Source organism: Caloenas nicobarica, chromosome Z (assembly GCF_036013445.1).
Source record: "Caloenas nicobarica isolate bCalNic1 chromosome Z, bCalNic1.hap1, whole genome shotgun sequence".
Taxonomy (NCBI): domain Eukaryota; kingdom Metazoa; phylum Chordata; class Aves; order Columbiformes; family Columbidae; genus Caloenas; species Caloenas nicobarica.
This window is the reverse complement of record NC_088284.1, coordinates 84,727,091-84,742,945: the sequence shown is the minus strand read 5'-3', so window position 1 is coordinate 84,742,945 and position 15,855 is coordinate 84,727,091. Positions and strand designations below refer to the sequence as shown.

At 41.1% G+C, this 15,855-nt stretch overlaps 1 protein-coding gene across 4 annotated transcripts in view; it reads left to right on the top strand.

Moving 5' to 3' along the window:
* The window catches only part of ZCCHC7 (zinc finger CCHC-type containing 7), a 117,974-nt gene that overhangs the window by 89,839 nt on the left and 12,280 nt on the right, over window positions 1-15,855 (top strand). For 3 of the 4 annotated variants that reach the window (XM_065656794.1, XM_065656792.1, XM_065656791.1), the window contains one exon: window positions 2,290-2,325. The exons of the other annotated variant lie outside the window; for it this stretch is intronic. In XM_065656794.1, coding sequence (XP_065512866.1) covers window positions 2,290-2,325 — 36 coding nt within the window. The remainder of the gene's footprint in view (window positions 1-2,289; window positions 2,326-15,855) is intronic. 4 annotated transcript variants of the gene reach the window in all.

The window sequence follows — 15,855 nt, the reverse complement described above, 5'->3', positions numbered from 1 at the left end:
GATGCAAGGTAATAGGACTCCTAGTTAATGGCATCCTTTCTAAAACGCTGTTGTTTAGCCAGGCATCCGTTTTTGACTATTGTATTCAACTTCTGAAGTTCGTAAGTGATCATTGTGATGATGAAAAGTATTACACTGAATCACCATCTGAATGAAGAAATATGCTTGGCCAATTTTCCCTCACCACCACCTTGCTACCTCCCTTAAGTTTTATCACAGCCTCAAAATATCCTCAGAAACGGGGGTGACAAAAGTGGGGCTGTGCCCCTTCCACGGGTTGGTAAGGGCTGTGACAACCCCAGTTTCTTGCTCTCAGTTGCAGATTTTCCCTTTAAGTGATGTCTTTGTGTCCAGAGATTTAAAAAAAAAAAAAAAAAAAAAAAAAAAAAGGAAAAAAAAAGAAAAAAAGCTAAACTACTATTAAAAAATAAAGTAATTTTAAAATTATTTTTATTAAATAGCTGCTCTGTGAGTAAAGGTCATATCACAGAGTGGCATTTTGCCAGTATATGACAACTCATTGATTGCGATTTTTCAACCATATTAGTCTGGGGACACTGTGGTAATCGAAAACTATCCAGAACTAATGTATAAATAACTGCCTGCTACCCCAGTGCTAAACCAGAAAAGTCTTATGTACAGCAGTTTTGAGACAAGGCAACATCTTGGGCAGAGCGTTTCTATACACAGAGTGTTTATGTCTCGCGCCTCCGAATCCTGTGTAAGTTAGTGAGGAAAATCCTTTTGTTTGCACTCAAATGCAGCTCGAGTGTGTTCAAAAACTGTCAAATGTTGTATCTGCTCCCCTGCTAGAGATGTGATGTACCTCACACACTTTCTTTATAGAAATATTAATATAAAACTCAAATATTTACATGTGGTATTTGAGTAAGAGGAGAAATGTCAAACCATTACACAGAACAGATTGTACATTTTTCTCCAGAAAATTGTGTTACTGATGGAATGAATAATAAATAATATAATTTCCATCACGTCCATGAAAAATATACTGTATATGCCATAGGATGACTGTTAAAAACTTGGATAATTTTTTGAGAGATTCAGTTACTAATACTGGTTGTTGGGTGTTTTTTTTTTTTAATTAACATGCTTTGTCAGAATAAAAGAAGGCAAGAATTTAGATGTGAGCAAAAAATTTATTCTAAATCTAAAGAAATGTTAATAGTACTCATTTGCAAGTAGTCATGAGACTTCAATATATTAAATTAGAGCTACAGCATATTATGTAGAAGCCATGGAATAACTAATGCTTCTTCTTAAAATACTGAAAATTGAGATTGGCAAACCAAATTGCTAATTGTACAAATTATTAAGGAGCTATTTTAATTAAAGGGTAAATGTTTTAAGGAAAAGTGAAAGGCCTCCGTTGAAGTAGCGGCACCCACACTCTCTTGGGCGCTGAAATCACTTACAGGCAAATCACCACAATTCTGCGTCTGTTTGTGGCTTCAGGGTCACAGCAGAAGGCAGAGATACTGTGAATTTGTAAAAATATTAAGAACTCTTGAGAAAGTAACCTCTGTCTTACTGATCATTAGCGCATTCTGATTTTCTTTAAAGAAGAAGATCCACATTTTCCTCTTTCCTGCCACTTGTGTGTTCCTCGTGTCTATTGTGTTATTGCTGTGATTAAAAAATCCACCTTGTGAAATTTTTTACGATGGGCTGCACTTACAAGTTTGTGTGCAAGTCTAGCAAGTTTTAAAAAAAAAAAAAGCAAGCCATTGTAAAAATAGAAACATTAAAGCAATCTGTTATGCTTCTTGTTTACAACTCATCTGACATTAGGCTACCGAGGATTATTACATGTAACAATTATATTTTGATTAGTATAGAGATATGTACAAAAATACTAAAATATTTCTATTCCTCTGTGAAAGGGAGGTATGTTGTGATTTAATTTCCAAAACTTTATGTAAATGTAAAATGCCAGCAAATGTAGAATTTACATTAATTTTGTTTGTTTTGCAGTATTAATACTTACTGCAGTTAAGAGCACGCTGGTCTCCCAAACTTCCAGCCTTCAGAGGAGAAGGGGAGAGAGAAAACTGTTACTGGCTTTCTGACAATGGCAGGGAGTGTGTTAAACCAGTGTAAAATTCAATTAAACTGTCTAGCCAGGTTTTTGAAGCTGAAATGCAGACCCTTTCAGTTAAGCTTCTTATTTTCCTGTGACCGACACCGGTGGATACTGTGTTATGCCAAAACCAACAGGCTGTAAAGCACCTTGTTTCATGCTCCTAGCTGATCAATATTTTTATTTTCCAGGCTTGCCCAGAAATATGGAGGCAGTATCACCTAACAGTAAGTAGAAACACCTTTTTTATTTTCTTCTACACCCAGCCTATTTACTCTTCTGTGAACTGCTGACCATAAAATATAGACAAGCATCTTCTGCGAGAAGATAATAAACATCTGAAGAGTTTTTGAACTGAAGAATGCAATGAAACACTGTCAGTATTTTTTAAACATCTTTAGAACTTGTGATTTCATTTTAATACTGTAATCATTAAATGAGTGCCTTGCAGCACTCTCTCCTCTCAGTGACTACATTTACACATTTAAAGAGGGTGAAATTTTAAGTTGAGCTGCATTGCAGAAGCAATAATCCCATCTCAGATATCCCAGATGCTGGTAATTAATCGCTCTGTGTGGCAAAGCTTTCTTTTTAAATCAGTAAAAGGAATCTCAGCTAGAGTAGAGACGTTAATTTAAGAAATACACTTTATAAACTTTTGCAGATAATTTCTAATTGGTAAGGATATAGGTGTAACTTCTTCTTTGGCCTGCATTAGTTGATCTTTAATCACTGAAACAAGAAAACAAAACTTTGTGAACAGTACCAGTGTATTACTTAAGGTTTTTACTCATATGTAAAATAGAGATAAAAATAAAACAAAATGCATATAAATTTGGCTAATATTGAAACTTGGATCAATATTTAACTGATTAAGACAATATTAAATGGATTGGTATCACAAATCTTGAATATATTCATTTATAAAATTATTATACCTAAAAACACTTTTAAAGATCAGGATATTTGCTGTTTATCTGAATCTTTGCTGTCGTTGCTATCCAGATCAACCTTGTACGTATTTAGCAGTTATAGGTAATTAATCACCACTGCCCCTTCAAAACAAAGCAGAAAAGTTTTTCCACTGCTCTTCCTTATGAGTGTTTGGTGTGGGCTTTTACTTTTGAGCAATAAAGGGAATGGACTTTGTAATTTGTTGCCTCCACCTCATCATGGTAGTGGAATGCTATTTTCTGGTTTTGCTTCTAAATTCAATGATTATGAGAAATCTTTGCTTAAAATCTATTCCTTGTGTTTTCTGTATAATGATTTTAAAACAAAGATCTGTTTCGGAATTTCTTCACCATTTCTGGGCATTTACTTTTATTTTAAACAGAATTGGTATAGACTTTTAAAAAACATTATGAGCAAAAGGTGCATTCACACATTCAGGTGTATTTTTATTTGTTTTTTTAAAATTGCGTGAAATAAAATGGTAAACACTGTCTTTCATTATAATCCCTAAGGGTACATGTAAAAACGATTTCTGAAATGTTCATGATATTTGGAATCTAATAATCAAATAGGTGTATTAGATGCAGTAATCTATTGGGTTTTGGTTTTTACTGAGGTATAAGATTTAATTTTATTTTAGTCTTCCTTGATGTTGAAAAGTCATGAAAAAATCAGTTGTAATCAACACTTAGAAAATATTTATTTTTGTAAAAAAGTGGGGGGGAGCTTAAACCTGACAAAGTAGTTACTGGGCAGAATTTGAGGTGTCTGAGGTAGAAAATTTTATCTGTGAATTTTGTAGAAACTGTTCTGAATTTACGCTTTACTTGGCATAAAGCTAACAACATTTGTCAAAACAAGCTCTTGTTATAAAATGTAGTAGTTGCAAATACAAGTGTATTATTAAAAGTACCCATTTGGAAATTCTTCGTGCATTTTAGGGACATTTTGAAATGTGGTCAAATATGGGCATGCGAAGATAAATTGACTTTGAGTCAGACCATCGCTACTGATAAATAATTTTATAGTTTGCAGTGAACTGCAAATTATCTGCAAATAATCCACATTTCTGGTATGTGGGCAATGCTTTGCACGTGTCCATTTTTTTATGGGCAGGCAGGCTCACTTTGACTCATACTTACATTAGTTGTCAGATTAAGCCTGGAACTTAAAAATTTGTGAGGTAAAAGACATGCTTGGTATCTAAAATAAGTTATACCTCAAGAAACTGCATTCTCTGAATTTTTTAAATGTATGAGTCCCAGCTTTTATTATTCTATTTAAATATTCTCTTTTGCACCCAAAGCAGAACAGAATTAAGTAATGTTCTCACAAGAATCAAAACTTCTATGTTAGAATGATGTGTACTATATATATATATACTTATAGAATTGTAACTAAAAAGTCGAGATCTTTTACTCCCATATCAGCATAGTAGTGTTTCACTATAGAAACTGGTTTATAAATTTCCTAGTTTAGAATAAATATTTCTGGACGAACAGGATAACTGTTTAAAGAAAAATAATAGAAGTTTTTTAAAAAGGTATTATTGTGGTGCTGCTGTGCTGCAGAGGCTGCTGACGGTCAGCAAACTGGGGCTGCGGTGAGTTCTGCTCCAGCCCAGGGTACAGACAGGAGATTTAAATTGATTTTGGCAAATTGATCACGAGTGTCACACACGCAGGTACATACAAGCGCAAATAAAACAAGGCATTCAGGTTTGCAATAAAAGACTGCTTTTATGGTGTTTCTTGCAGACAGCCATTACAAAGTTTGTCTAAATGGTTTGCGTTATATAAAGTATTCTTAGTTAATTACTGTGAATGCTTGTGAAAAACCACACAGCCTTCCACCTTTCTCTTTTGTGAAGCTTCTGGTGATTTTATTCATTATCTGGCTCTTTCCTAAGAGATGGACTGCCATCTATTGACTCCGTGTAGCCCCTGCACAGAGCGTGGATTGACTAGAACAATGACTAAATAATAAATCCATTCTGCAGTTATGGATGGTGGTGGGTTTTTGTTTACATTGGCTGTGGTGAGAAATTTTGGCACATTACAAATAATTTGTTGTATGGGCAGAAATGTCTTATTCCAACCAAAACAGACTGCCAGTGCAAGAAATCTTATGAGCAGTTGAAACAGCAAAAAGGATTATAAGCGGAATATTTTAATTTGCCTTTTGATAGGAAAAAAGATTATCATATTGTATTCAATGAAGCTTAAACTTAAAGGCTCTGTGATAATCAAAGCTTTATAACTGGATGAAGTTAGTTTCTTTAAACTTGTTCTTTCAACTCTGTTAACTAAAATTATTCTGAAGAAAACCAATCAAAGTCAGCAGAACAATCCTATTCCCACTGTGGCTTAAAATAATATTTAATAACCTCTTTAAGATGGTGATTTAAAACTTTTACAAATCACTTTCATTGTGCCTGCTCCCTCTGTATTTCTCATGTATCCGAAAAGGGAAATTACGTTTGCTGAAATGTATTTTAAGTTTTTCTTCATATAGGTATCTATTTCCAATAAATACATTGGTTTTGATACCTGCTTATGTTTATCAAAGGAGTTATTATCAATTCAGATACTAACATAAGGACTTCGTTGGCAGATCCAGGATAAACAGTTTTGATCATAGTTTACTGCAGTGTAAATAATAATACATGTGATTTTTTCATAGACAAGGCATTTGGAGGTCTTGTAAAGCTCTTTGTTCTGGATTATTAGGAAGCTAAGCTTACAATTTTGTCTTTCTAAATGCCAGATGCTCCACAAACCCCGAGAAGTGTGGTCTGTGCTCCAAAGGACCAGCACATGCCCTTTGCGTTTTAAGGATATTGGGGTGCTCGTAGCACTGCTTTTTTCGTCCTCGGAGTGCTTGGCTCTTTATCATTCCCTTTCTCTTGCCATTTCAGATTTCAGTTATAAAGGTAGAGACATTTATTAAATATTTTGTACTCAAGTAGAGGCCAGTTTATAGCCCTCTAATTACAAAAAAAAATAAAGAAGTCACTGGAAAAACTTATGAGATTAAGGCACCCTACAATTCTCATTTGTTCAGTTCAGTTTTGTGGTTTCTTAACAAACCAGAATGTTGTCCCTCAGGCTCTGACTCGCTCCCCGGCGGCCGAGCCGCTGGAGAAGGGTCAGGGCAGGCTGGGGTGGGAGCAGCCGTGTCCCCGCAGGCAGCCCGGTGTCCCCGCGCCGGGGCCGGTGCGGTTCTGTGGCACCCATGGTCCTGCTGAGAGACCCGGGGATACGGCGCAGGTCTCCATTGCCGTGAGCAGCCGCGCTTCCACCCAACAGATGACATCACTGCAGAATAAAGAGGAAATTTATTTCCAGCGCGTAGTGACCCGTGTTTTGCTTCAGGCATGAAGCTGCGTGTTGTCCCCATGAGTCCCCAAAGGGTAAGGCGGACCCTGCGTGGTGGCACTCGGGCACCCCAAGGATGTGCGCACAGCCATCTCGATATTTGATATAAGAAGGGGTACATGCTGGCTGCGTGGATGCATGTGTGTGCAGCGTTCATTGTTCAGAGGGACTCATGGTGTGCAAAACGAGCGTGGCCAGGCCAGCGCAGGAACGAGATGTGCATACAATAATCAAATAGGAATTAATGTTGCAAGTATTAGTATCTTCTTCCTTAAATAGCTACAGAGTAGTGATGTGCCATCTCTAAAATGGGCAGAGCGCAATTTTTATTTTTCTGTTCAGTTTTCAGTCTAGATGCATATGTTAAAAAACAAATCCTGCTCAGATGAGGTGTTTTCTTTCAGTGGGGATTGCTCATTTTCAATAACATCTTCCTCGCCCTGCGCTCCAGCAGGAGCAGCTCCTTCCCCCATCCCCTGCCTTCACCGGCCTCATTTATATTAAAGCTCCTAGGCCAAGATGGCCACCAACAGAGTTTTAGAACCATCAGAATTTTTAACTAGCAGAAGCTATCATTTAACATGCTTTTTGACAGTTTGTTAATCTTACTTTTAATCCACTTACATAAAAGAAGGTGAACCAGGAATTGGCTGTTTTGGCCTCTGTGCGTATAAGACATGAAAGGACAATGCATCTTTTGTGTTTAAATTTTGCGCTCGGATTTCTTTGTATGCATTATTAAAATTCCTCATGGCCTGACACTTTTATCCTGAAATGAAAACGTAAGCAGCGTTGCTTAAAGTCCATTTGTAGCCTTTAAAAAAATGTGACTTTCAGAAGGAGGAAATTTAAAGTGTGACTCCTGCAAAAAATATTTAAGCTCGAGAGAGTGAGGACTTGGTTTGCAGAGGAGCTTGGTGGGTCTGTGCGGTGCGGGAGAGGACGGTCCGGCTGTGTTTTCTGGAGCCGGACCCGGCTCCGTGGCTGTGCCGGGGCGGCCATGGCCGCGGCCTGGGCTGCGCCGGGCCTGCCCGACCAGCCTGCACAGCACAGGGCCTGCCTTCCCGTTCAATATCCCAGCCCTTGCACAGTTTCTCTCTGGGTGTTTTAAGGTTATTTTTATTGACTCTAGTGAAAACACCACTTTGTATAAGCGATAGGCAGTGTTTTTTCGTGTTTCGGAAGCACAGCACGGGCCCTGGCGCGGCAGCGGTTGGCAGCCGCTCGGAGGGTGTTTCACAGGGAAGCAGCACAAAAGTGCTGGGTACGGATTTGGGGTGAGGGTGACTCTGCTCCCCTGGGCTGTGGGAAACACGAGCACCCGGGTGTGCCGGAGTCCCCACGCTGGCCCCGAGGAAAGGTGCGTTTGGTGCCTGCATTTGTGAGGGTTCCACTCTCTGAAAGCTGCGCCAGCCTCGTTAGGCAGGGCAACAACCAGCAGGTATTTGTTTTCAATTATCTACTTGCGCTGCTCCAGGCCATGCCCTGCAGCTTTGCCAAGTGCGGTTCTGTGGCAGGGACGCTTCTGAAACGTCTGCCTGCCCCGCACGGGTGTTCTGGTGAAAATGAGCATGTTAGAGCGGCTTTGTGTGCTGTCTAGAAGGTCTCTTGCATTTTATTTTACATTCTCTTTATTTTCCCCTGCGAATTATAATTTGCCCTGCATTATCGTTGTCTTTCAAGTTTCAAATATTTTGAGGCTATCAGAAACCTAACCCCAGAATTTGTGTATGTTGCAAATAAATCGTATTTCACAAAAGATGGTATTCTTTCTGATAATTTTTTTAGCAGGAAACAGAATCTGAGGCCCTGAAATAAGTGTAAGTTGATGACTACAAAGCACATGCTATAGCTTTCAGTAAGAGAGTATGTTAGACAGAGCTCTTTCCCAATTTTTGCTGAAACTGTATTTTAAATATTACAGGAAAGAGAACTAGTTTAACTAACTTTATATAAATATGTACCTTTTAGAATTTGCCTTGTGATGAGAATGTTTGGTTTTATTTAACATCCCGTCCAGCTATGAGTACGGGGTGATGAGGAGTTGTGTGTCGGTTGGGTTGGAACAGGGGGTTCGGCTGGGTGTCCGTGCAGTGCCGTGTGTCCCGCGCGTCCCTTCCCGGCTGTCCCGGTGCCTCTGCTGCGGGGACGGAGCCGCGGGGCCGCCGTGTCCCCGCGGGCTGTGGCTGTCACCTCGGGCTGGGTCTGCAGGGGCCTGGGGCTGTTTTGGGGGCTCTGTCCCCTCCAGCAGCGCCAGCTGCTGCCTCCTCGTCGTGCAGGAGGGTGGGCAGCATGTCTGCTTTCTCCAGCGTTTGCCTCATGCTCTTCCCCATCTGCCTCCCCAGAAAATAAAATAAAACGTGCTTCTAAATTGAGGGTTAAAGACTGATTACATCTTGAGTAGAAATTGCGTTTTGACACAGTTCTGGAAGCAGTCTGGGGCTGGGGGGAAATGGAAAACTTGGCTGACTGAACCAAACAATTTCCACTTCTCTGATTTTGGGCTTCCAGATAGCCTCCTCAAAGTGTTTGTCTTTGAGAAGTGGCATCTTCAGAGAATGCCCGACTTCAATATGCGTGTTACTGTTATGTGAGGAGCTCTGTGTTTTCTGCAAAATCAACACCTTTTGCGCCTGCCTTCACTTGGGAAAAGGAGAAGACCAGGGGACAGAAATCAAAACGGGGTGGAAATGAATATGTTTAAACATTTTGAATGCTTGAACGCGTAGTTAGCTGACTCCCGTGTGGCCAGGCAGCTCTGCGTGGTACGTGCGGTGCCGGCGGTGGCACTGGCAGGACGGGCTGGACAGGGCAGGAGCACACGGCACTGGGCATGGTCACCAACACCGCGCCAAGAGTCCTGTGAGACACAAACATTGTTGGATAAGCAGTTAATTAAACAGAAAACAGGACAACCGTGGTAAGATTCATTGCTGAAATGTCTCCCCATCATACACATAGCTGCAGTTCTTTTAAGGGGAAGGATTAAGATGATCTTTAATGCTTACAGATTTCGTAAAAATTTTCACCTCTCTGTCCTTTAGTTTGAAAAGATGAATTAATATGATCATTTAAATATTTTTTATTATTTCAAGTATTAACCATCTAAATAAGGAAAACAGAGTTTTCAAGCTAGAATGAGTTTTCCAATGCATTTTATAAACAGGCTTTTATTTGAGAGGGGAAAAAAAAAATCTGTGCCCTTTTTCTGCAGTAAATTCTATGTATGAATATTCATGCTAAAGTCCCTGTATTCTTAAAAAGTTATTCCTCTGAACTTGATAAACTGTTTTTTCTCAGGTTTTTTAGAACTTAGAGTCTGTTTAAAAATTCCATAGGAAACCAAAAATTGTCTGTGATCTATCAGACATTTTAAAACATATAAAAATTAGGCTTTCATGTAGGTAACGTAAAGTGTCTTTTAGTGCATTACTATATGGCCAAGTGGAAAAAATGTAAAATGTCAGTTTGCATGTATGTCCTAACTGGGAATGGCATTTTGCTTGTCAAATGTCCACCCAGTAGCTGCTTGTAAATTGTGTGCTTTAGCAGTACTGAAACTGCTTTATTTTAGCCCATGAGTGCCCTGCAGGTCACGGCGTCGCAGGTTGCGCAGCGGTGGGTGCCGCTCTGGGATCGCACACGTCGCTGCAAGTTCGTCCTGCCAGTGATCCCTGTGTCAGGAGCAGCCAGGAGATCAAACCCTTCGACGGTAACTTTCTCAAGTTATGCTTGATCATGTTAATAATCTACGGATTAGGATTCCCTGAAAGTATTCACTGATTTAATTCTGAGAGGGTCTATCATGTCAATAATATTAATACATCTTGTTAGGTCTTGTCATGTGAATAGAAAAGTTACTATCCCCATGACAGAATTATCCTGATTTTTATTTCAAATTTTGAAAAATCAGGCATAAAGGGAATTAAAAAGAAGCAAAGACCCCTATAAAGTGATGAATAGTGCAGAGCCATTTGCCGTCAGTAGGTACTGTTTTGCCGCGATACTGGAGAAGACTGTGAGCAGTGGGTGATTTACATGACATATGCCTATATGCTATGGTACCCACGTATGGCAAAGGACAAAGTTATCCCTCTCAATTTTTGGCTTCAGGGGAATGAAGTCAGGCCTTCAGTTTTCCCTTATTTTTGAGCGTTACATTTGGGTTAAATTAAGATTTGACAAAACGTACTCGACAGCCACGAGCAGGAGTGAAATGGGCACAAGCAGCTGCCCCCACACCTGGGGGCAGTGTGCCACACCTGCCCAGTGTGTCATGGCAGTGGTGCTGCCTGGGGATGCTGCCTGGCGCAGCACGGCGGGGATGCTGCCCAATGTTGGCCAGTGATGCTGCCTGCTGTGTCATGGCAGCGATGCTGCCCGGTGGTGCCGTCTGGTGATGCTGCGCAGTGTGGCACAGCAGCAATGCTGCCTGATGATACTGCACAGTGATTCTGCCCAGTGATGCTGCCCAGTGATTCTGCCCGGTGATACTGCACAGTGATGCTGCGCACTGTGGCACCACAGCAATGCTGCCCGGTGATGCTGCCCGGCGATGCTGCCCAGTGATGCTGCGCACCGTGGCACAGCAGCGATGCCGCCCGGCAGTGCTGCCCAGTGATGCTGTCTGGTGATGCTGCCCAGCAATGCTGCTCAGCAATGCTGTCTGGTGATGCTCTCTGGTGATGCTGTGCACCCTGGAACAGCTGCGGTGCTGCCCAGTGATGCTGCGCACCGTGGCACAGCCGCGGTGCTGCCTGGCGTGGCGCGGTGGCGCGCAGGCAGAGGCACGGCAGAGGCTGAGACAGGAACAAGCAAGACTTGCAGAAGAGGTGCTATTTTTACAGTAGAACAGGTGACAAATTTGCAAGAAATGGACAGTCACTGCCTGGGTTCAAAGTGTCGAGTCCAAAAACTGCTTGTCTTTTTTATTCCTCCCCTCGGACCCACAGTCTCTCTGCCTGTAGTAACTACTCATCTTGTAGCAAACAGAAACTAACTTTATGTTGTTTCTTGACTATGCAGTTAATTCTGTTTCCAAGGTGTATTTGTAACTTCCTTCAGCACTTAAAAGGTGGAGTGGTGAATGCCTGTGCATAAGCATACCAAGCACTGGGGGATTTCTGTGAACCTGAAATATTTTCTGCTTTAAAATTACTTGCACCAGATTTGCACGTGATATCCAGTTTCTGTCTGACTTATTTTGATGGCAGATGAGACCCTGGTCAAATAAATTCTGCCTTTCTGATGATAGTGTGAGGAGGCAAAGAGGGAAAATAATAGGGAAAAAATACTGAAATTCTCAGAAGTTGGTTTGGAGAAAGCAGTTTTGATCCATGTCATATTTATGTGATGTGAGAGAAGTCTGAAATCTCTTGATCCATTTTTAGATGCTGTAGACTCCACGGGAAGTCCCAAATCATATTAAAGTAAAAACTTTATGGAATTGAGACTTATTTAAAGAAACACGTGCAAGAAGGACACAGAAAAGCTTTTGTTTGTTAGTGGTTGTATATATGGTCTCAGACATTTCCTCAAGGACATGCTCTGGATGAATGTCACTCATTATAAAGCTAGGTAAAAATAATTATGGTATTACTAAATAAATATTATGCTCTTAAATTGAGAATACATGAAAAAGTAATGAGGAAACTGATAGACATTAACATGCACGGTTAACATGTTGGTTATGTCAGGAAAGTATTTATTTAAAATTGTCTGTCAGTAAAGGATGCTCTGGATTGAAGTGTAGCTGCTAAGAAGTGTAAGGAAAAAAGCTTCAATTTTTGTTTATTTAGAGTGCACCCCAGCAAAAGCTCGCTGTGACAGACTGGTGCATGGCTCCGTTGGCATCTTGTAGCCCCCAGCAGCACTATGTTTTTTATGAGTTTACTTCAATTTTAGCTGCAATCAGAAATCACGTCAAAGTAAATGTCTGTGAAGAAGCTCCCCCAAGAAAGTTATTTCAATTGTGGCCGTTCCTCGTTCTGTGTCGGGTGGTGAAATGTCGTTAGTGGACGGCATAGGTTAAAGAGAGAGAGAAAGAGATAAAGGAAGCTGTAAATCATCTAGAATGACAGTAAAAATTAAAACCATGGGGTTTGTTGGTCTCCCCGGTGTATTAGCTAATAAATACAACCGTGCTTTAGTTCTGTCCGTCTCCTGGTTTACAGGCTTTGCAAGTGTTTGTGTTCAGATTACGTGTGGCTGCGTGAGCACACGCGGAGCAGGCGCGTCCCCGACACGCAACCAACGCGTGTGTCATACGTGTCCCCGCGCCCCCTCCCACTTCAAAGCTTGTGGTCCTTTCTCCATCCTTGTACTAAAAGGTTTCTTTGTAAGCCAGGCCATTTGTCCATCATTGTCTGGGGTCCAAACAGTGGTAAAATACCCTGTCACCGATCCGGAGTGCGGTGAATGGCAGCTTCTCTCCGGACAATTGGCGGTGGTGCCGAGAAATATTCCTGAGAGGATTATTTAACCTTTCAATTTAGGGGGCACAAAGCCTGGCTGATTAATGAACTTTCTGATGGGCGCTGATAAGCGGATCTATTTCTTTATTTCCTCTAAAAGTGATTCCTTCTCCTGTCCTATATTACTATAATCTTAAACATAAAATGTGGCAAATAGATTAAAAAACAGCACTAAAGAGTTTATCTGGCTGGCAAACTGAAGGAGCTAAATTAAAATTGGTAATGAAAGCAGTGGCTGAGCCCTGTATATGGTTTTTAAATGTGCTGTGTATTTTGAAGGGACTTATTCTCCAGCTTGCCTGGTAATGACTGCTTTTGGTGCACAGTCCGGGGCTGGCTTCTGTTATCCCCCCAAAAAAATGAGTTGTGTTATCTGGATGACTGCAGACACATATGCATCCCCCTTTCTCACTGCATGGGCAGACAAGGTCGATAGCATTACAAGGTATTTGTGGCAGTGCTTGTTTCAGTTTTCAGAGCTGCCAGTTTTCAGCCAGATTTGAATTACAAAAGAAGAAGCTGGCATGAAAATTGAAAGGGTTTATCGGCTAGTCTGAAGCCTCATAGCACATTGCTTATTTATGCAGTCCATTTGCACCAGGAAATGTAAAAAGGAAATACATTTTAAAAATAAGGTCATAAAGACCCAGATATGTTTAAGATGGCAAATAAAATATAGATACCTATAATATCTTTCCAGGAAACGATTTCACTTAATGTTGCACATTACTTCGGAGGAGCATTTATGTTACTGTCATAAATTTGTGCATTTGTGTCACTATATAGATAGTCTCTGGGGATTAAGAAGGAAGTGTTTGCTAACTTACTTTAAAATTAAAATAGAAGAAAGATAGGTTTGTAGTTTGAGAGCTACATTAGAAATAGTTGAAGTTTAATGCACCGTCCTATTTAAATAACATTTTGCATTCCCTGTAAAATTAGCCATGGACGACTGGATAGATGCCACCACCTTTGGAGAAAATTGGGATGCCTTTTAAACCATGAAGATTTTGAGGCATTCAGGGATTGTATTGTTGTTATCCTTACTATCTTGCATATATTCATTTCTTTATGAAGTCAAGATTTTTTTGTCCAGTTTTCAGAAAAGACTTTTTGAATTAATATTTTAGGGGTTTTTTTTCTCTGCTTCTAAGAGTATCAAAAGATTACATTCATTTCTTTTAAATCTAGTATTGTACTTTTTGTCTCTTCCTTTAACGTTTTCACACAGTCGATTGTAGATGCTATTTGCATCTATTTAAAATGCATTATATAAATGTCTTATTTCTGTAGAAAATTACCGCTTCACAGTGCTTGTACTGCAGACCAAACAAGTTAAATTCCTTCTTCTGGGAAAGGCTTTGGTTTTCCTGACTGTGCAATCCAAAACCAAAATTATCTATTGATTTATAATTTAATATGTATCATGTACTTTAAAAAAAAAAAGTTTAGTTAAATCACTGTTTTCTTGGTTATTTCGCTGTGCTTTGTTGGTACCCAAAAGGGTTGAAAGAATGTTATAAGCACATTTAGTAAACTCAATTACAAGGTGTAATTTGTGGCAGGATACTCAGGTGCAACCTGCACAACTCCTGTTGGAAGAGCAAGTTTTTTTAGATGACTGAAAAAATAAAGAAATAAAATTTGGTGAAGAAATTTTTCTATTTATAATTGTTTGGAGTTTGGGAGGTTTAAAAATAAAAAAACTAAATTTGTGAGTTTCTCATTTATTAGCATGCATCAGGCTCAGTATGTTTCTGTCATGAATTTTCATAAGGAGTTTTACTACGTAGCATGTGTGGCTTAATGATGCAATCACCTGATAGACTAGGAAGACTCCAAAGGAGACGTTCCGGTCTGTTGTGTACATAATTCTTGTTGCAAAAATCTGCCTAATTAAAGAATTACCCAATGGAATGCGAGTCTACTGGGTGCATGACATGGTTAAAGAAAATAACAACAACAAAAACCCTTAGTATAATTACGATATTACATGATATCTTATATTGGCAATTTTGAATATAAGGGAATGATGCTAACCTGCCATTGTTTTGGCTGGTGTACAAGTAGATTACGTTAATTTGTAAAGAGAAAATCGATGTATATTTCTCAGCGATAGCGCTGTTGTGACTGTGTCTCTGTCCAGCTGCAGCCTGCAGCCTCAGCGTGCGATGCTTCACCTGGTGATCACCAGAAACGGGCGAAACGTCCCATTCTGCTCCCGGCCTCGCGCTGTGTGCCGCGCCAAGCGAGGATCTGCTGCTTGGGTTGTGTTTGTGTCCTCCGCCTCGCTTCTTCTTTAATCCATCGTTTAATTACGTGTCTTCAGAGTGCAGCAAGAAATAACAGTGCAAATGATGGGGTAGGTGAGGGGTGAGCGCAGTTGGGTGCCAGGTCAGGCCGCTCTGTGCCGGGCCGGCGAGGACGTGCGGGTGGTTTGGGGGGTGAGCAGCCCCAGCCCTGCACCGCACTGCTCGGGGTTTACACGAGTGTTCTCTTGTGTGCTGAAATGGATTTGCCCAAGCTGGTGTTGGATGTGACCAGAAACCCTGAGCGGAGCCATCGGCAAGGCAGCGATGGACACCGATGGACACCAAGGGTCGATGGGGGACACGACCTTTGTTTCACCCGATTACGACTCGGCAGCGCGGGGAACTCTCTGAATGGTGTTGGGCTGCCGGGGCGGCTGCCGGCGCACGCGGCGGGCGGAAGGCGCCTCTCTGAGCGGGCGCTGCGCCGGTCGGGGCCGGCGTGCCACGGGGAGCTGCCAGCGTGGCTGCGCAGCGCCGGCTCGTCATGCGGCACCGTGTCACCAAACGTGCCGCTCCGTGTCACCTGCGTGCGGAGGTCACCGGCACTCGTCCACGCGGGGGTCGCGCGCAGGGTCTCGCCTCTGCTCCTCTGTGCACGTCGCATAATACAGGGAAGCAGAGAAACCTACGCAAATGGAGGC